General features: G+C 31.5%; 1 protein-coding gene across 2 annotated transcripts in view; it reads right to left on the reverse strand.

The window, feature by feature from the left end:
- The window catches only part of LOC139098249 (uncharacterized), a 37,343-nt gene that overhangs the window by 12,470 nt on the left and 2,269 nt on the right, over positions 1-22,604 (reverse strand). For both annotated transcript variants that reach the window (XR_011545163.1, XM_070650382.1), the window contains exon 2: positions 9,895-10,071. Coding sequence is in view for 1 of the 2 variants with exons in the window: in XM_070650382.1 (XP_070506483.1) it covers positions 9,895-10,071 (177 nt within the window). In the remaining variant the exon portion in view is untranslated. The remainder of the gene's footprint in view (positions 1-9,894; positions 10,072-22,604) is intronic.

A 22,604-nucleotide genomic window follows, 5' to 3' on the forward strand; every position in this document is an offset into this window, starting at 1 on the left:
CGAGGCTTACCAGGAAGGTGTGACATTGGTTTAGATGAACCTGAGGGAATTTAGATTGAATTTTGTAATTTTTACTGTTTTTTGAAGGCAATCAGTACGATGTGTCTTAGGTTTTGGCTATCTTGAGATTTTGACATTCAGTACCTAACAGGCTAAGAGACCGCTTTTAGGTACCGTAGTGATATTTTTATACAATAAGAGCATACTCTTTGCCTGTTAGGGTGTGTCAAATGTCAGATAAGCTTCCAGGATTGGATGTGTAGAATAGCATGTACTGATAGAAGATTTCAAAGAATACAGCCAGTTTCATACGTTCCTTAGCAATTGAAGTGAGTTAACAAGCCCCATAGCCAAGAAGGTAGAAGTGAAATTCTCAATTCCAAACCGATCAGCTTATGCGCTCCTAAACTAACTCTCATAGCACATTTTCACACTCATTACACCATCTCATCTACAACTGATTCGATGACAAGATAAATCACTCCAATATGACTTTCGTTATTTTATCTTTCTTCATTTTCTACTGTTTCTCTTACTTCACATCCAGCTCGCAGAGAGAGAGAGAAATGAGCAAAGAAAAGTAAATAAATACAGTAACATGCTGAAATTGGTGAGCATTGAAGAGCAGTAGTATTATCAAAAGTAGCTCACTATGTCAGACTATTTAATGCCTTGTTGCCATTTTCATTTAACATTACTTTTAATTCAGTGAGCTTCAGAAGAATTCTTTAAGGCATGAATCACCGAAACACACAAAAAAAGAAGAAGATATAATGAAAAATTTATTAATAAATGTGAAAGTACTTTTTTTTGGATATTTCTTTATTCATTATTTACTGTTATGATGCGCTGCTATGACTTTATTTAATTCATTAATTCACATCATTTTTCTTTCATTTGTTGTAAATTATGAGCGTCAATGAATCATCTGATGACAATTGAGATTTTTGTTTAGAGGTTCACAAGTGAAAGGGATTTTTTTTGTTGGCTAGACTGGGGAATATTTTAGTGGGTTTGAGGCAAGTTTGAGGCTTCTTATAAGCAAATCTGATACCTAAAATGGATTTTGTACTTAATTTTGATCTTTTTGGCAGAAAGTAATTAAGATTTTCATAAAGATTATGAATTCTCAAGGCTAATACCAACTGTAAGCCTCAGTGACACAATGTAGGCGAAATGGATTACATACGGACTCTTAATGCGCACCAAACTATGTGTGGCATCCAAATTTCCGCCTTTTAAAACATAATGCCGTCCAAGTTTGAACAATAGAATCAATCGATGATCAAGTTCGGAGTGTCTCTGTCGCTTTGAATTCTAAAGAAGTGCATCCCATCTCTGCAACCCTTCTCGATTTTATAAGAAATATTTCCAATTATTTTGCAAAATTTTACAAAATTTTCTATACAATCTAAATTTCAATTCAACTTAGGTCACCCAAAAAACATCCAATATTCCTAACTTCAAGCCTACACAATTGATTCAGACTTCAAAATGACCACATAAAGCGTATATAATTTGTTATTAATATGTTTCTATTGATCATACACGTTTTAAATTAACCATATTCACATAAAAATCAATGATGCTTCTAAAATTTCAAGAGTAGTGGACAGGGTATCATACTTTTCAGATATTAATGGACTGTCGGTGTAATTGATCTTATAAGAATTTTAATGAACTTTTCTCACACATTTTTAAGTTATTAAATTCACATTTGTTACGGGATGATTGAGAAATTAAAATGATATTCATTGAATGGCATAGCTAGATTTGAGGTTTGAGACTATGTCTTTTGAGATAGCGTTTGTGAAGTTTTCTTACTGGCTTAATATGGATTCTGTGCTGAATATGAGGTTACAGCGCTAGAGATCACAGGAGTTTGGGAGTCCGTTCTCCAGCGGAGGCGTCTTAACAATAGAGACCTGTCAACACTGCGTTTATGCGCAATCTGAGGGATGCCATGGACCACAATTGATCTGTATGGCCAGCGAAGTAAGTAAATAGACTGAATGAGTTAAAGTTTTCGAAAGTCTCGAGCTTTGGGTGTTCTATATGCGCGGCAATCTATAAAGTGTTCTATGAGCTCATGTGTGTTCCGATCAACGAAGAAAAGAAGCAAGTAACTTCTCAAAGTATTGATTTGATATAAAAATTGAAAAATCTCCGAAAAAACCTCACAAAATCTAATTAACTTACTACAAATCTACTATTAACTTCCCATAAGAATTCAGTAGCAAAAAAAGAATCCACAAACCATAAATTACAGCTCTTAAATATCAATTTCCCAAGTAAAATTCCTTCTTCTTTTGTCTCGTGTGCAAGATTAATGAAATGAAATTTCAGATCCCCTAATTACAACATTGTGTGTGTTTCACTCATGCTTGAGCATTACTGAGCATTCAATTGCTTGATGAAGAAAGTAAGAATATATATTTTTGACAACTTTAAACAATATTTTACACAGAAAAGTAAAAGGGAAACCATGGAAAGTAAAAATTCTTTTCAATTCGCAGTGATTGTGGGAATCGCTGTCTTGGCTGCTTTTTTGGGAAACATTTCATTTTCAACCTTTACAATTTTTATTTGTAATAAAAATGAATTGCTTTTTACCATGTTTATTTATTCATATAGAGATCCTATTGTGTAGTAAATTCAGTTCTCTAATTCACACACAAATTATGCACAAGATGCCTCTGTGAGTCGCCTTTACACACAACAACAGCTGATGAGATTCATTTACAATTTTTTCTGCGTTTCGCTATTGCCGTAAACATTTAATTAACTTACTTTTTACTTCTTCATTGTTGTCATGACTTGTTTGCGTAAAAATGCTACAATTTTTTTTACGTCTTCTGGATGTTTAAAATTGAAGTGACTTAAACTTATTGTGTATAATACACGTGCGTCAGCAACAAAAAAATGAACGACCGAAAAAAGGCACAAGAATCAGTTAAAGAAAGTGAATTGTTAACAAATAACAAAAAAGAGTTCATAGACGCTCATGCATTGTATGGTGATGGGACTTTTTTACAGCCTTTTTTAAATTCCATCCATACTTTTTTTTCTTATTGTGTATCTTGTGTACTTTACTATTAATTACAAGATTACTCACGCAATATTATGTATACATACTATAATGTTTTCACTTTTCATTTTACCCTGCGACTCATTCGACATAATCGGCGACAATTTAAGCATTTTTTTGCTATTCTCATAGATGAAAATGAATCTTGTTTCAAGGCTTTTGAGCTTTTTTTTTGTCGCTTTTAAGATGATCGAAAGTGTTAATTTTTTTGGCTTTTATTGTTTGCAAAATGAAATTGACTGGCTTTTTAGTGCCAATGACTTTTTGGCATTGGTTTGGTGATGGATTCTGAGAATGTTATGGAATTTTGCTTGCAAGTGAATGAGCCGTACAGTGCTTTAGGCAATCGAAGTTATTTGGCACTGCTTTGCATGAAATTTCCTATTTTTGCTGTATTACTAACCTTGTCAATACACGTGATCAATTAGTAGACACCTAAAAGCTTCTAGGAAGCTATTGTCAATAGTATATCGATTGATTCTAATTCGACTGTAGGCATTAAAGCCATAAAAACAACCCAAATAGCTCAAGTCAGTTAATTGATCCAAAATCCGGCACTAGGCTGTCGTCAATCTGATATTTAGGCCAGATACGAAACCAAGTCAGAGTCATGTCAATTTGACAACACGCGAGGATCTAAGGAACCAGTTTATTTCCATCGCTAGCAAAACAGATCAATTTTGAACCATAAAACCTTCAAGATTGTGTCTGATGCTAGTTTAATTGCTTGTTTTCGATATTTAGTCACTTAAAACACTAAATAAGTAAATAAACTAAATAAAGTCATGAAACAATTTCTCGATGATTTCATTCTAAACAGTTTTGCAGTCAAATTTTAATAGTATCCAAAACTATGTTAACATCTTTGTTTTACGTTAATTTCCTCGACCACAATGACACCTCATAAAATAACCCTCTTATTATCCCACATTTAACAGTTCCTTAAGCAACATTGTAAAACATTTATTTCAATAAAAAATGAGGGTCTTTAGCCACCATGTGTTAGCAATTCCTTTAAGTATCTTAACCCGTAAAAAATAATACTTTAACGCCCAAGAAAGCATTAAAAGAATAATAAACTGTCGATATTTTAAGGCTGAAAAAACTCATTTTTTTCGGGCACTGCCCATATAAAAACGACTATTCAACATTTCATACTTCTGTGCTAATAAAAAAAACGGGGAATTCAAATTAATTTGTATTTTTTCAATGCTGTTAAAACAACATAAACTCATTAACGTCCAATACACATTCCAGACTACAGGTTTTTCATTACACTGCTGACCCATTTTTTATCTTCTTTCTTGTTTTTTCTTCATTCCTTCTTTCACAAAAACTGCTAAGCGGTTTCTTCTCATATTTTCTTCTTCATATACGTATATATACGATATACACACAATTAACAACGACATATTAACATTCTTAGAAGCATTTCACGTTACATTAAATAAGACGTGTGTCGAAATGCAGTCATTGAATAGGATTGTGTTGTGCTTAATTATAATTCATTTATTTAAAAAAAATTTACGCGGTATATCCGAAAACATAAAAATAATGTTTTTATTGAGACTCTATGAGTGACTCACTGAATAGCTTCATTGTTGGAAGGAAATGAGCTCTTGATCATTTTGTATTGAACATACTGAAAACATGATTTAGGAAGTATGAAAATAATAATAAAAAATTTCACTAAATGTCGTGTATGAAATATTAGAAATCAAATTTGTAGATTAGCTTAATTGATGGATTTGAAATTGTGCACTGAAAGTAAGTTTTTTGACCATATCCGGAGATATTTTTAATATGTCTTGATATTTAACACGTTTGATATTTGGAATGGATTTATTATTATGATGTGAATTTCATTGACCTCAAGTCGAGGGAGATTTAAAGCATTTTTAATGTCGATAAGTGTGGATTTTTAATGAAGTTATTAAAATATTATGGATGTAATAAAAAGTTGATCGAAATGATGTGGAATATTTTGGAAGGAAAGTGAAAATTTTATTGGGATTTAAATGATTTTTTGCAAGCTGTGCAAGTTTACAGCAGATGGTGTTAGCATCAAGTGTAGTTTATTAGCGAGTCAAGAGAATTGTCATGGATACTGAAGGTGAAAGGACTCTCATATCATCGTATTCTGATATTTGTGTGGGAATAGTCTAGTAATAATGACAATTAATCGCATCCATATGTCAAATTGCATTCAGGCAGCCTGTATTGTCCTTGTAACAGGAAAACAATTAGGTAAATCATCTAGTAGTTCTTTCGGTATTCAGAGAACTGATTTTACATGCAATAAGACATTCTTTTGAGCATCATTGAAAGAATTCTTCGAACTAAGCTCCACTAGACTCGGACTCCAAAATAAGTTCATGACAACTCTGATTTAGAGATGTAACACGATATTGAACCTCAAATACTGCTCAAACATGAACAATTCAGAATCAATATCAGCGTAATCAGAGAATAATCATCGCTGCATCTCGATGAATCAGTTCCCTTCAAAATAATCTAAGCTTAACGTTAATCAGTCAACATTCCAACAAAAAATCAATAAAAATTGACCAAAAGAGAAAAGGCCACGCTTCATGATCATCAGACAGATCAAATTTCACTCTTGATTGTTAACATAATCGCCCCTATCATCTCCAAGAAGCTTCATCAATAAAAATGATTTTTAATCAATGCTCGCTTCCAAAGATTCTTGATTAATGGCCATGTCAGTAGCATGGAACCATCACCAAAAAAAGTTAAATAATTAGAGAGGTCGAAGGAACTTTTCGTTAATTAAAAAATAATGAAGCGTTTCTAAACGTTCAATTCTACATTAATTAATATGATACATCCGGTTGTATGTTGATCCTCAACTGCAGATAATTGGATGGTATATTCTCACAATTAGCGATGTAAGTATGTAAATATTGATCGATAAACAAAAAAAGAGAGACAACACCAAATATCCGTTATAATATTTTGTCATCACAAATGCCAAGCAGAACGTCTCGTGGTACGAATGAAAAAGAAGTTCCATTTAGAAGATCAGTGAAGCAAAAAAATATAGAACTAAGTCATCATAAGCAAGAAAATCATTATTTAATTGTTATTTTCTATTTATCTATAATCAATTTAGCGTGTACGACCACTTTACAGCATAAAGTAGTATGACAACATCACCAATCAGTTCATATAAGCTCTGATTTCGATTGAAATACAACAGAGCCGTAATCTAACGGCATTTTGATGATCTTTTGCTGTTTGAATAATTTATTATCATTTCTCTGTGGATTTCTCATATTTTTTTTAATATAAAGTATAAGCATTCTTTTCTCTCGGCCTTCTATCTTCTATCTCTCCCAATGGGACACATTCCATAGGTGCCACATAATAAAAGAAATTTACATTTTGTTGTTTTTTCCGAATTTAATCAAAAACGACGCTATCGACAGCATATATTTTACATCTTTAGGCGACAAATGGAACCAACGCTAATGGATTGTAACATTTCTCGCTTCATTTGATGCACAGTGATTGTAGGAACCAACTAGCTCAAGGCAGAAGCTCAGCAACTCCAAATTTTACAAGCTTACTACATTTGATCAGCTAACAACCGTCTTCGGGATATAAAAATCTGGAACAAGCCATAAAGAAATTTTCTACCATGTGATTCCGGTAAACATAAACAAGAATCACATAAAAAACCAGTGTATGTGCAATGAATTTTTATTTCCATTCTGTTTACGATTAGAATAAAAAAACAAAAGGAACGAGATGGAAAAAAGAGAGAAGAAAGTCAAGGTTGAAAGACTTGCATCACTACACTTTCTACCATTAATTCTACATACAAAGTATTGTGTCACTGTGTTACTATCTGTGTGTCAGTGTACTTAATAATGTCTTTTACGCCTCAAGTCTCATTCATTTGCTTCTTTATCTACGGAATGTTCATGACTCACTCGCTGTGTCTTTTAGTTGTTAAATCGAATTAGGAAGATTAGTTAGCTATTTATTTTTATTTTGACGTAAATAGAAAGTAGAAGTGATTCATGATGAATAAGATCCTTTCAAATTTCTTCACAGCGTATTGTAACTTTCTTAATTCTCCTTTGTGTTGGCTTAATTGCTTTTGTGATGCGTGAATAAATTTGTAAATAAGGAAATGATTTGGGAGAAATAACAACTCTATTAAGATGTCTTTAAATGTGAATAAGAACTATTTCAATGGATGATGTTGATCGTGAAAATTGGAATTCGAGCGGCATATGAACAATGGGAAATTGATAGTTTTAGGAATTTTGGGTATGTGATGAGTCATTATGACTTTTGTTTTTTGTCATTTACTTGTCCGTGAATTTTGAAAAATTATTTCGGAGGTCTTTAAATTTCACTGTTTTAGGCTTTGATGATTTATTGTTAGTGACTAGAAATTAAGTCATCAGTTATGGATTTTGAGATCTGTCATGAAACATTCTTCAATAAACAGACTTAAATCAATGATTAAAAGCAAGCATAAAGCTAAGCTGAGGTCATATTGACTAGATTGGTTTGAACTGACTTGCTAAAGGTCTGGTTAATAAGGATCTTGTCTCTTTTCGAGTGATATTCTTTAAAATCATAATTAACAGATCAATTTTAAGCTGTATTAAGGAATTTCATTCAGAGAGTAGCTAGAACTCATCTAAAATTAAAGATTAAGACTTGAATGTTGCTGACTGCTGAATTTTCACTATTCTAACAATTAACAGTCATAAAATACGCCATAGTGCTCCAAAAGTTCATTAGAATTTCCAGAACTGTCGACTCATTCAAACTCATCACAAATCAAGCAACTTGATGTTCTCATTTTCTAAGCATCGCAACCACCAACGTTGCAAAGATCTCCGCGAAATCTCAATCCTACACCCACAAAGAACGCTACTCAACAAACAAACTCAGCCTCTTAAACCGATCATTGCCCTAAACCGAACCGCAAAAAAAAAACTTTCGAAATCAAAAGTGTTTCACATCCAAGAATAGAAAATTGACTTGCAAATGAGACAACCTTTTGTTATTCTTATGAAAGTCAACCAATTAAATGGTTTCTTGTTGCTTCTGTCACAACAAAAGATTATTAAATCATTAACCTACATTCCATAACAATTTCCACACGAGAATAAATTTTTTTGGTGTATGAAAATATTTTTATTTATTGTGACAAATTGCAAGCATTCGCAATGTAACTACGAATAGAAGTCTCTAAGAAATAAAAAAAGGTTGAGTCGTCAGTGAGTAGAAACAGCAAAACAAGCACAAAAGAGAGAGAAAGAAAAAAAATCTTTACAAAAATTTCACTTTGCATAGTGTTTTGTGGATTGGAAGAAAATAAACAACTTTCCATTTAATAAGTCACGACTCTTTCTCGTTATATTATGAGTATTTTTATGGAATTGAAGGTGAATAGTAAGAAAAAAATGCCTTTTTGGCGCAAAATTTTGATGTGCTTAGGAATTTTGGATTCGTTTTGTCTAGACTTGATGAGTAAATTTGATTAGGGATTGATTGGATGTTATGTCAAGCATGTAAAAAATTTCTTTGATACAATCACTTGAATATTCTCTTATAAAATGGAGCAAAGAAGCTAAATCTTCAATTTTTCGGACATAACGAGTGAATGACTCCTCATTCGAATTGTTTTATTACCGCTGATTCCATTTTTTATGGCATTTCACGAAAACTAGCCAAGATTTATTGAATAACAGCGAATTAGCATGATTGTAAATACCCTCAATTTTTACGCAACCATTCACGCAGTGCCTTACATAATCGATATATCCACACGAATTCTGATAAAAAAGTAAACATTTACAGACGATAAAAATGCGCCTCGAATAAACAAGGAAATTATGCAGACAGTTTTTATCTTGTTTTCATTTCTTAAGACCTTTTTCCCCTCCCGACAATGTACAAAAGATACTTCTTCTACTCTCTCATTGAATTCAATGGCATGTGTGAATTTAACTACAAGAAGAGAAATAACAAAATAAAGATTTTGATAGTGAAACTGAAAGCGAATTGGAAGAAATTCTTGTAAGAAACAAAAGGAAAGAGAAAGAAATTACTTCCAATGCGGTCTATTGTCTTTTTAAAGCGTTGATGCTGTACTTTAATTGTGGAAATTATTTGTAAAATTTTTATTTCCGATGTTTAATAAATATTTTATTTCTAATTTATAGGAGATACGGCATAACATGTTTTTAATTATTGATATTCAATTTTTATTTCAATTTATCTCGCTTTTTTGTTATTGTTTTGTATAGTTCAGACTTGGAACAATCGAATCTTGTAAGTGAAGGTATTGTGAATGTAAAGTTTAAGGCCATTCTTAAGGTAAATGTTCGGAAAATCCGATTAAAAGTTGATAATGAATTATTGAATGTTTCAATTGATTTTTAACGGTTTTTGTAAGATTTGAATTCATTGTGATGAAATTTGATGTGAACTTATTCAAAATTTAACTCTTAGTTTCATACCCTTGCCACCTCAAAAAGTATTTTAATGATAAATCGTTCATAATTCATCTAATTAGAATTATAATGAATGTGTTATTGTCTACTAAATGGCAAAAGTTAGATTTCATAAGTTTAAAGCTAGTTAATTGACAGTATTTGCTGAAAAAGCAATGAAATCATTTTTAATGAATCAAATTTGTATTACTACGCAGTTATTACCTTATACAATCAATAAAACTTACTATCCAATCGTACTTGAAACTCAATTTGTTCTTGAATATACTCCAATGATAAAAATGAATTAAATTTAAAACTTACCACAAAATGGAATTCCTTCCGGTGTCCAATTTCCATGATCACACACCCTTCGAGCTGGTCCGAGTAACTCGAAACCTCTCTCACATGAATAAGATGCTATTGTACCGTGAACTAATGTATCTTCTGAAAATGTTACACTACTATGTGCCGGTGAGCCCGGAAAGCTACATTTTTGTGCTGCAAATAAAAGAAAGAAATAAATAATTTTTAAAAACGAATTGAAATTTGTTTTAGAATTTCAATAAATAAAATAGTGGAAAAAATTTGGAAAATGCTACATCATCTGAATGTTTCATCATCATGAGGTTCTTCCATGCCTCAAGTGAAATTAATGATTAATTATGATTTGAAAGATGCGATGAAGAGCTCATTAAGATGAGCCTCAAACCATAAACAAGTTCACTGACCCCATCTAAAAAAATACTTTTATACGAGCAATGATGAACAAATTCTTCGTAAAAGTGAAATAAACAATCGTATGGACTGCAAAAAATATCTGATGATGTTGCGATTAAAAATTGATTTATGATGAAAAAAACAGAAGAGATATTTAAAGATCAACGAAGTTCACTTAATTTCATTGAAAACATGCTGCTTTTTCCCACATCTTCTTAGATTCATTTAAAATGCAAATGCTTGAATGCCTGAATCAAAGCAGAAATCTTTTATATTTTTTTGGTTCCAACTAAGAGAAATTTTGATGGAATTAAATATAAAAAAAAAATCTGGGATTTTCTTCTCTTATGTCCAGCTTTCTCCTTTTGTCAACAGCGTAGAGCTCTTTGTAATGTGATATTCCTATAGATGGTCATAAGCACTTTATGACATCATAAGCAAGATATTCGCGTGGCTCATCCTCCTTACAAATGACCTACAAATTTTTTTTTTGTCGTATTGGAGATATTGAGAGAGAAATAATAATCTTGATTGTTTGGAATTCAAAAGAAGAAGAATGAATAAATATTTTTATGGCATGGACTTTTTTTTTGAAAGCGAATTGAGCAATGTTGGCGGTATTCATTAGAATTTATCGTGTAAATAAAAACTGAGAATAGTTTTGCATTGTAAATTAGGGAGGATTGACAATTTTGAATGTTTAAGGGGATTTAGGAACAAAGGTTTAGATTTAACTTCTAATTTTGGTTCCTAACTGTGCCTTGACCTCTTTTTGATGGCGTCTAAAGCTGGCAATTTCCAATGTCAAGTGCAATGCTGTTTCTATTGACAGCATCCTTTTACGAGTTCTTTGGTAGTCCAAGTACACTTTCACGTGCCTTAGCAATTTAAGAGCGATATTAATAAGGAACATGCGGCAATAGTGCATGTGAGTTAGATTCTGCGGAATTAAAAAAACTTGTTCTATGCCATGGTAATGTATATGCTTTAGAAATTTATAATTCTTATAATATCTGAGCATTTAATCAAGCATATTATGAAATTTCAGCTCAATAGCTTAAAACTTCATTCAACCTTTCAAATGTCCCCATAATTAAATACCAACCTCTTAATACCGGCCGGCAACAACTCCGAAAATACTAAATTCCATACCCAACATTGAATCAAACTTACAAGCAATAAAAGGACTGGTTTTATGAAGTAAAAGTCATCCTCAATATCTCTTATGTGTGTCATTTTAGTCATTAACGTATCCATTACAATTCAATGTAAATTATTTGCACCATTATTGTGAAATTTTTTTTGGCATTAGCATGTAAAGAACGCATTGTCTGATATTTTTGCAACTTTAAAGACTCACAAGGTGTGAAACATGACACGTTTATTGTCGAAAAAAATGTAATATATCCACAATGATGAAAATGTCACTGAAAATGGATAAGATGCTTTTATGACCAAACATTCGGATAAGATTATGGAAATGGTAGAGGTTGAAAGGAAATTCGAGGCTAAAGCTGGTCATTTAAAAATGTCAATGAAGTGTAGAACGGAGATGGCGATGTAATTTATAGCTGGGAGGGATTGTAATGATGATGATGATAGTTGTGGTCAGTTTTAAGGAATTTTCTGGTTTTTTGATGGATTTAGAGTTCATGCAAGGTTGAATACTCTAACCATGAAGCTACACAAGCCACAAATCCCCAAAAATAGCAAAATCACGAATATTCTCAATTTTTATGCAATTTTCACACCATTAATCACCTCCAGCTTATCATTTAATCAATTTACAAATAGCACAACTAACCCAATGACTTATTGATCTCTAACAGTCATCCACACACATGCCTGACATGAGAATCTCTCGAAATTCTCAAAATATTTTGGTTCATGTTCCGTTCTCACCTGTTGATATGTATATTTAAACGTGAAAACACCATGTACTGATATTCATTCATTAATCATTTAATTTCTTTCAAAATATCCATTTGAATTATAACTCACAGCTAGTTATGATGATTGGTTATAGAGTTTTGTAATTTTCATAATTCGCATAAAATGAATGCAAAAATATTAGCTAGTCATCTACATTATAATTTTAATAAGCTTAATGAATGGTAAAAATAGCTTTGGTTTGTGTGCATAAATGAAAACAGCATCTCGTATTTATTGTCTTGAACGGTAATGAACGGATCATATATACAGAATGATTTTCAACTTCTTCAAACCGGTACTGTTATACATATTTTTAAGAGTTTTGTTATGAATTGATGATCAGTAAAAAAAAAAAGTTTTTAAGACGAAACAATTAATTCGAATTTATTTCTGCTGAAGAGGAGGAGACTGAGGAATAAAAAAAGTTGAAAGGGAACCACAATGAGAATCACTTCTTATTGTAGATAAATTAACAGCTCAATTACTGTTCATGGTATGTTTGTGTGTGTATATAAACTAATTTCGATAGCCAGCTGTTCATTATGAAATTGAAATAAAATTGAAATTGTGGACTTTGGCGGGGTTATTGGGTTGTTGTGGATGAGTTTGATGGACTTAATTTGACATGATCATGATTGAAATTGAAATTGTGTTACTGGATCTGATTGTGGAGATTGTGGATGAGTTATTGAGAATTATTTTGATCAGATGTTGAGGAAGTTGATGAACATGATGCAGATTTTGATGAAATTGAGCAGTTTTGAGGATTTTAGAGCGGATTTGGTTAATTTATTGGAATTAATATCTAGAGTTGTAAATTTCTGGTTTGTTTTGTTTTAGGATGATTGAGATCAATGCAATTTAGGCTACATAAGATACATATCTGAAGTATTTCATATTTCGTCTGCTACAGCTGAATTTCACCAAATCATCCTTTAGTGGAGCAGATTGCGAGTAATATCCCGTATTTCTAGCTTTAAACTTGATGTTCGTGAAACTTTCCATGAAATATCAAGTTTGTAACTAGACTTTCAGTCGATTTGTCGCAGTCGATTAAACTCTGGATCAATTCTTTTCTACTTCCAGTAAATCATAGTATTTTTCAGTTGCACTAGATAAAAATATTCAATAAATCTCAACTTCTGGAGCTTAAGCCATCTGTATGAGCCATTAAGTCATTTGCAGCACTTCTAAATAATGTTTTAAGTCTAATTTTCAGAATTACTTCCACATCAACTCATTCAAATGCATTTCCCACTTAAAAACTCATAATAAATAGACTCAACTCCAACACATTTCAACACAATATTCATCAGTAAAAGATGCTCTTGATTAATTAGCAGAAGCAATTCAACTGAGCCCAACAACAGTTACAAAATGCTGTTAAAATAAAATTTATTTCGTTTTTTTCTCCTCTCGTTCGTGTATCACTTTTTAAGCTAAGATATATGATGAATAAAAGACCAGTAAGGTAATTTTTCTTGGATGGGGTACATAAAAGAGATTTGATAATTTCTAACACTTCTTATAGGCTTCTTATATGGTCTTAAAGTGAAGACAAAAAAGATTATGATTAAATATTTTCGGTAAGAATTTCTGATGAAAGACCAGCGTTCCATTGGCCATTTAAAGTCTATTCAAGGAGTTTTCAATTTTTTCTAATTAGATTATCGAATTGATGTAACTGGATTCTAAATTACTTCATGTATTCTATATGGTAAATTTCAGTCTCATTGTCTTAATTGTATTAGCCATATTGCGAATAACAAAAGGAACCAAAAATGTTTTTGGATGAGATACAATTAAAGTTTTAATTGAAAAATATCGGAGAATAATGCAAGCAATGTGGTTCTTGCGTTGAATAAAACTGTAAAAAAAATTTGATGGAAGTCTGAAAAAACAAGTTACAGTTTTTTTTTCTTTAGAGGCTTAAATGCTTTGGGCTGATTAAGATGAAAAAGGTAGAACATTATTGTTGGGTATTGAGTTCTTGAGTGGATTTGATTATTGAGTTTCTGGGAATATTTTTGGATGTATTTGAGGTTAGAGCCAACCAGAATCACAAGAACTTGAAGAATTCCTTTAAAAAAATCATCAAATCTAGAGCACCTGTGACTAAACATTGTCTACTAACTCAAAAATTCTACATCCCTCAAGCTGAATATCACTTAATAATATTCGTGCCTCACAACAATTCAACATGTTATCCGGATAATAATATACCTAGTTATGAACAGGTTTCAACAATATTTTACTGTCCTTATTTCTTACTTTCTTGCAACATGCTTTAATGTCCATTTGAATGCCGCAGAATCTCACTTTTTTTTCTTTATAAAAACGTCATCGTTATGTGCTCAAGCCTACTTAGATCTTTAACTGCAATGAGTTTTCTGTGTTATGCATTTGTGGGAATTTCGATGGTAAATATCTCAATAGTGCTGTAAATCTCTGTAGATTAAGTCATTGATGCAATCATTTTCTCAGATATTTTTTTGTCATGGCAATTACGTTTCGTGCAAGAGAAAGGAATTTTCCAGGCTAATAAAATTACCTTTTTCTTGGTACGTAATTCCTCACGTAACTACGAGTCTCTGAACAACAGGCTTGATTTATTACTTAATTTCTTTCCTACTCATGATGATCCCATCTAGCCCAAAAAAAATTTCTCAATAATTTTCCATTCACTTTTTCTCAAATTCGTTAAGTTGTTAATAGAATCAATCATCATAATGACCATCATTACAATTTACGGTGCATAGAACAACTTTCATGTCAATTACTTAACTTAAAATGACATGAAATGATACATAAACTAACATTAGAAAATCAAGCAGAAGCCATTCGTCTTTAAATGGCTCCTATATAATTATTTCCTTTTGAATGATAAATAATGACTTAGGGGGATATGCAGCATAAGTGAAGCTATTCGAATAACAATTTAGTTCCCAACAATTCCCTTGCAAATCACTCCCATATGTCTTTAAAATATTCACATATGAACCCAAAAATTAATTCTACACACATTTTGATGGATTAGATGTATGTAATACAAGTAAAATCAACAATGAGGCTAAGTGATCTGCCAATTATGCCACTCCTTTCGCTGAAAAAACAAAAAAAAAAATGTTTAAATTCAGACAATAAGTTCAGTTAGGTCATCTATTCTGATGGTAGATGAATAACTTTCTCTAGACACTGAGTTCTTGTAGTACATGATGTCGAGTTGACTTTTTCGTACCAAAACTCAAGTGGATTTCAAGCTCTGCTTTTGGATTGTTAACGTAGGATGTGCTTTAGTGACGTCTGTCGAGATATTAAAGTTTGGCAAGCCTAGCTTGAGTTGCTATGCCACAAAATTGAGGAGATGGGCTTATTAAGGAATGTTAGGCAAAATATTCAGTGATTTAATAATATCTCAGCCGCTAACATTCCATATCCATCAATAAGCACACACACCTCTATTTAAGAGTTAATACCTCATCCATAAAACTCAAAAAAAAAAAAGTCTTCATGTCTCGGCATCAGTTAAGAGTAAAATCAGCAAAAAATATCTTATCAATTTACATAATTTCCATTTCGTGTCTAATTCATTGTGATGAAAGTATGTCGTACACATGGCTAAATTGCTCAAAAATAAAAAAATATTATTCTTCGAGGCATCGCAATTTAACTGTTTTGCATATGAAAGTTTGTTTAATAATAAAATATAGAACGTAAAACAGACTAAACACACTAAATGCATCTTTATGCACATGACAATGCTCAGCCTTTTTTGTGTAACAAACAGCGGAACTATCATAAAAGAACTTCTTTCATCATTTTTTAATGACAAATTTCATCATTATTTCTTTACATTGAAATGCTAGCTGGGAGCTATAGAAACATAGATTAGAAGTCACGCAATAAAGTTTCTTCTTCACACCTCTCGTCATTTTAATGCATATAATTTGTAACAATAAGGGCAAATGGAGCTTTGCTCAATCGAAATGTAACATAATTTTTTTCAAGACATTCAGTGCATTTTATTGAATTTCGTCACATTAGAGCAGTTGAAATTATACATGCAAAAACACGACAACGAAGAATAAAGTCGTGTAAGTAAGCAAACAAGTAGAAGAGAAATGCTATTTGCTACTAACCTAATTATGGAAATGAAGTTGCTTTTCATGGCATTTTATGTGAAGCGGAAGAGCACGGAATGCATGAGTAGTGATTTACATGAGAGTGTTAATAAATATAAAATTGTGAGCCTTCTTCTATTTGACTTTCCTCGATTTCTTATGTAATATTGGCTTGTTTGGTAGCATAACTGATAGATTGGGTGTTTTGGAATTGAGTGAGAGGGAATTTTTCTGCTGGCATTTTATGTGATTAGGTATGATGAATGGAAAGAAATTTTATGGGATTGCTACTACTGGTTATTGGGAGAGAAAAGTTGATGTGATTGTCGTTTGGGCTGGATTGGTGGTTCAATGAAGTGTTTGCTGATGTTTGAGGATTTAAGCTTGTTTTGAAACATGACTGATGCTGAAAATTGTGAATTTTAGAATATTAAGCAAATCAAGAACATCCAGTCTATTTATTGATGGAATTTACAATAATAATCTGAAAGATCAAGCTCACAGTCATCATTGCAGCTCAAAATGACAAAGATCTCATCTTGTCAGCTATTTTACTGAGTTTCTAGTCATTCTACAATAATTACTCTAACAATTTCACAATGCAATCACCATTAGCTCACTTAACTCACTTGATTTGAACCCCTAAACAACTATAATAAATCACAATCAACACCGATCATGTTATTATAAAAAAAAGTCATAATTATATGACTCGATTGAGGAAAATTTTCTCTAATCTATTATCGAACACAATAATTGAGATAATATTGGCTATAAATATGCTGGATATTGTCCAACTTTCATTACATAAGACGGTGTCTGTTTGATATTTCTCCACATTAAATAAGTAGGTTAATGAATAGAACATAATCGACTATCATATCGATAACCTATTAATCTATGCCAAATTCCAATGGATCATTGGTTATGAATTTCATGATAATTTTCTACTTCAGTGGATATTTTAGTTGATTATTGCATTGATTTTGTTGGTTTTATGGTGAAATTAGAGTTGGAGAAATAGAAGTTTAGTGTCATTTGATAGAATTGAAGCTCTGGAACAGATTTTTTTTGGTGCAAACTAGTCCGGTGCTTCTCAGAGTAAGCTCAGCAACACATTACAGTATCTGAAAAGCTTCATGACAAGAATCAGCATACTAATTAGAGTTTACTCCAAATTTGTTGTAAACTGACGCTGTATCATGTGATTCTCTGCCATTAGACCCAAGTATATAAACTAACCAATTGATCAACACAATATCCCACCCAAAACTCATTCAAAAGGTCCAATAAATGATCGATCAGACAGCTAATTATAGCGTACACTATGGACTTTTTTCAATTTCTCTATGTAATTCATAATGATTCTCTTTCACTCACAAAAAAAGGTAATTTTCACTTAAATAACAACAAAAGGTATAAGAGAAGCAAGAATAAAGAGGATCGACTAATTTTGCTCTTATTCAGGGCTTGAATTTTTTTGTTATTTTCTAATATACACGTAACACAAAAGAGAAGTTATAAATATGAAGAAAAAAAAAATATATATAAAATGTAATCATAATTTGCCTTCTATTTCTCTTTCTATTCTCCACTCTTTAGGTTGAAAATTATGAAGTTTTATTAACTGTAACATTTTCGCCTCTACTTATTCCATACATAATTCCCGATTAAAAGAAGCAACAGCATAAAAAAAGAACGAATTTAGAAAGAAAGATGAAAAATCTTTGGCTTTATTTTTCCAACAGAATTGCAATTTTTTGAATGTGCAACTTAATTAGGTATTGGCAAGTGCTAGAAGATTGCTGCAATTTTGATTGATTGAATATGGAGATTGAATGATGAACAATAGAAATTGATTCACGTGTGAAGATTCTTGTGATTTATGGGAAGAGGAAATGAAGGTTTAATGGAGTTTTAGAATCGTGAATTTTTAGATTTTGCAGTTCATGGATGTGAACTAAAGGTTTGAATTATTAACTTTGCTAAGATTAGACTACGAATGGTTCAATGCTCTGTTTAGAGTCTAGAAGTGCTCAAATTAGACTAGAAGTATTTGGTCTCTTGATATAGACAGAATTAGGTTTGGTTTTAGTGTTTGGCAAGCGATAGCCAGCGAATGAGTTGGACTCAAGTGTAATTTAAGGAAAATAATCAATTACAATTGATGTAACTAAGTAAAAGTCAGAGTTACTTTATAACTAGTTTATTCCCAATAAATTGACTAGTTCGAAAGTATTTCTGTCCAATCTGGGACTTCGTTATCGAGCTACTGTATCTCACTAACTAAGAATTAATAGAACAGAAGCCTCACTGAATAGAAAAATCTGAAGTAAGCATCAAATTGCTTTATGTTATTAGAATCACACATTTTTTGCAATTCAGCAAGAGAAATGTGTTCTAAAAAGCATGAAATTTTAAAGAATTGCCAAACAATTTTGAATAATTTAGAATTTTTCACTACAATTTGTGACCAAACTGTATCAAATTAATTGAGTTCAGCGAATCTATCATTTTGACACTCTGAATATTTCTGCTTCAATTTTCCCATATTGTCATGTATAAAATGTGAATTTCATGTGTGCAAAAATCATTTTCTATTCTATAAGAACGTCAAAATTAGACTAATCAATTTCCATTTCACGCATTCTAAAGAAATTCTAAAGAACAAAAGAATTAAGATCTTCAAAATACAATTTTTGTTAAATTAATCAACCTTAATCTGTTGCTAAAAATTTCACAATAGTAAATTATATATTTGCACCTTGTTTAACATCTCGTTATTAGTTCATTACCATGTATTTGTAAAGGAAATAAACAATTGATGAGAAATAGTTTATTTTTTAAATTAAAATCAATTTGTCATAGCTGTTCAAAAACTACGTAGCGTGTTGGATGAAGAAAAAGTAGGAATCAATTTTCTACACAAAACTTACACTACATAAATAATAAATTATTGCCTTTCAGGGTTATAATTAGAGTTTATTGCCTTTGTCGATATATATTTTGATAAAATATGCCACTTTTTTATGATTTTAAAATGTTTTTTAGAGATAAATGTGTAATTTTTGAATTTGATTAAGAAAAAGAGAAAGCAGAACAGATACAACTGCTTCTTTTTCGCTATAATTTAGCATTTGTAAGACATGAAAGTAAGTTTTATTTCTTTAAGACACATGTGAGATTAAGACTCATTATAATCCCTTGATAGGTATCGCTCATTAATGGCTTGAATTGCGAATTTTGTGTTTACTTCTTGAGTACAAAATTTATTGAGTACTTAAGTTGATAATGAGCAATAAAAAATTGTGAGGTAGGCACTTAAAAATAATATTTAAGGAATGCTGAATTATCGATAAGTGAGCGTGCCCTCATAAAATTTTGTAATTAGAGATTGGAAATGTTGTGTTTTTTATTGTTTTTGGATGGGATTTTTAAAGTGATTTGAGAGCTTTATCTTTGGTTTTTGAGAATCTAAAGGTAATTGATGTGGTTCAAAATGACATGAAAATTACTTAATCATATGATACTCAAATCCAGATTTAATATGATCCATTAAATTAAGCATAAATTCTCGGAAACCAAAATTTATAAGAAGCTGAACTCAAGCCGGACTCAGCGTCAAACTGAGAATGTCCTACTCAATTTATACTCCAAGACACATAGACTAGGGTCGCCATATTCACACTATCAACCTTTAGGTCTGCTCTTAACCTTCTCGAGGTCATCACCACATTATTAGAGATTTTGTTGCTGTCCATACACTTTAACATCGAAAATTTAATATTTTTTGACAATTTTCACATTTAAAATTTCATTAAAAATCACCAACAAACTATCAGCAAGCAATTTTACAACCACATATCATCTGCACTCACTATTTGGTCAAACATCCAACAGAATTTTAACATTGACCATGTCAATGTTGGCTACATGTATTTTATATGATTTAACTTTCATTATAAAATTTTCTACCGCACACATTGCAATTTTTTTCCTCGTCACAAATAAAAAAGTTGGAAATTTAATTAATTTTCGAGTATTAATTAATTACGGGCATCAAGCAATTTGTAAATTGTTGTTTTTTATTCAAGAAATTATTTTTACGGTGATTAAAGGTAATTTAATTGGTATAGTACCTGGTTGTAAGGTATCTGGAGAACTTTAATTTCATTTTTAATTGGGAAATGGTTGATTTTGGGTTTTTGCAGAGATGCTGAATTGGAAAGGATGGGATATTGTGTAGATTGGAGCATTTTGGGGAAGAATTGACAATTGGAAGAATTTCAGGAGTTTCAAAATTGATTGTAATTAGAAGCAACTAAGGAAGTTGCAAGATTCTCAATTAATAGCTTATTTAAGATATGCAAGGCTCTATTACACTGTAGTTTGGAAGCCATAAAAAGTCCATTTCGATTGCATATGGATTCTATACTGCTACCTTTGCATACCCCAAGCGGGTACCATAACGACTGATTTCAACCAACTTTTATGGCAAAAATTGATGCTCGCCACATTGTGCCCTTCGGTAATTCAAACAATTTAATCAATGCTTACACTTACATGCCCCATCCATACCTCAAACCCATTCATTAAACCATCTGTCCGATCATCATCCTATTAATAAATGCAAACGACAACCCTGCCCAGAAGTTGAGATACTTCAATCAACAACCATTCATGTTTCTGCCGCATAAAAGATAGGAGAGAAGAAAAGAAAAAAAAACACGATCGAAAATATATGTATAGAAATAGCACTAATATCAGAAACAGTTAAATTCAATTTCAATCGAAAACGTAGAAGTTGGAATGTAGAAAATTTAGCTCAACGCGACAAAACTAATCGATGATATTTTATTAATATTTTATTCACATGAGAAATGAATATTTTTTGGACCTTATTTTCGATGAAATTTCGAGATTAAATACTTGAATTATTCAAAAAGGATTAATCATGAGCAATTTATCTAAATCGGCTGTTCTAATTTACCTTACTAAGTGCACTCGATCATCAAAATGTAGCAATTATGATCGTACGTGCCGAAATCCACAACAGTTCTCAGCCACTTCTTAACAATTAATTAATTTAATTCATACAATTCAAAAATATAATCGCAATCATTACAAACAAAATTCTATTTAACAGGTCTCCCGAAAAAAGAAGCATCCAAATTGCTGATAATCCATAAAAAAGAGCAAAAATAACGAGCAGGCATACTCAATAAGAAGAACGCTCACTGTGCGCCAACTGTTGGCCTACTTTGTGTATATAATATGAAACAAGAAATCCCCATTTCCAATTCACTATTTGAAATTCCAGCAGAAAGAGCTCTTTGACCGTAACACTCACCAAAAACGCACCTGTTTTACTTCACTTCTTGTTCCTCTGTTTTTTATTTTATTTTATTAGCTTAACCACAAGAAAGAAATTGAAAACATGCAATTATTTGATATTTTTTTTTGGCTTCCTTTTTTGCCATGTGAAGATGTTGTTGCTGCGAATTGGCTTAGAATGAAGAATTGTTACGGTAGTAAATATTGTTAAGTGTGGCATGTGTTGTGAGAAATTGGTGTAAATTTCAGTTGCTGATGGGAATGATCGATAAGAATGGATATAAGGAAGGTAATTACATGAAATGATTTATTGGGTGTTCTTATTGGGAGACTGGTTAGGTTTGAGAAGTTTTTGAATTTATTTTTGCAATTTTTATGCGGTTTTAAATATTTCAATATTTTGGGATTGAAGGCTTGCTTGTTTCATGTTATACTTGACTCGATAGTGCTGTTTGGTATCGCAAAATTGGAATGTGTAATTTTTCAGTTTGATAATTCTGTTCTGTATCAATTATCAAGTCCGAACAACACAAGTGAAGAAAATGCAACGCTTAATAGGTGTCCGAATCTGGTCTCGATCTTCCAGCAAGTTTACATGATGCTTATCTTTCGATTCAGTTTGCCAGAGGGAGATACATGGAGATTCATTGGAATAATAGATTAATATTTACATAGTCAGTATAAATTTCAAGACGAATGTTTAGTTTCTCATGAGTTGTGTGGTTACTCATTCTTGAATTAAAAAGCTAAAGAAAGGGAAATTTAGCCAAATAGAGAGACGATATTTTGCAATTGAGTAAATAAGGCATCGAATGTGTCATGGGCTTTCGAAAATTTAATAATTTTCTTAAATAATGAAATAATTTTTTCGACATTTGTGAATAATTTTATGAATTTAAATTTAGTAATTCTGAATAACTAGGGTTT

The sequence above is a fragment of the Chironomus tepperi genome, unplaced genomic scaffold, assembly GCF_022539635.2.
Source record: "Chironomus tepperi strain 1889 unplaced genomic scaffold, CSIRO-AGI_Ctep_v1 contig_445, whole genome shotgun sequence".
NCBI classification, from domain to species: Eukaryota; Metazoa; Arthropoda; class Insecta; order Diptera; family Chironomidae; genus Chironomus; species Chironomus tepperi.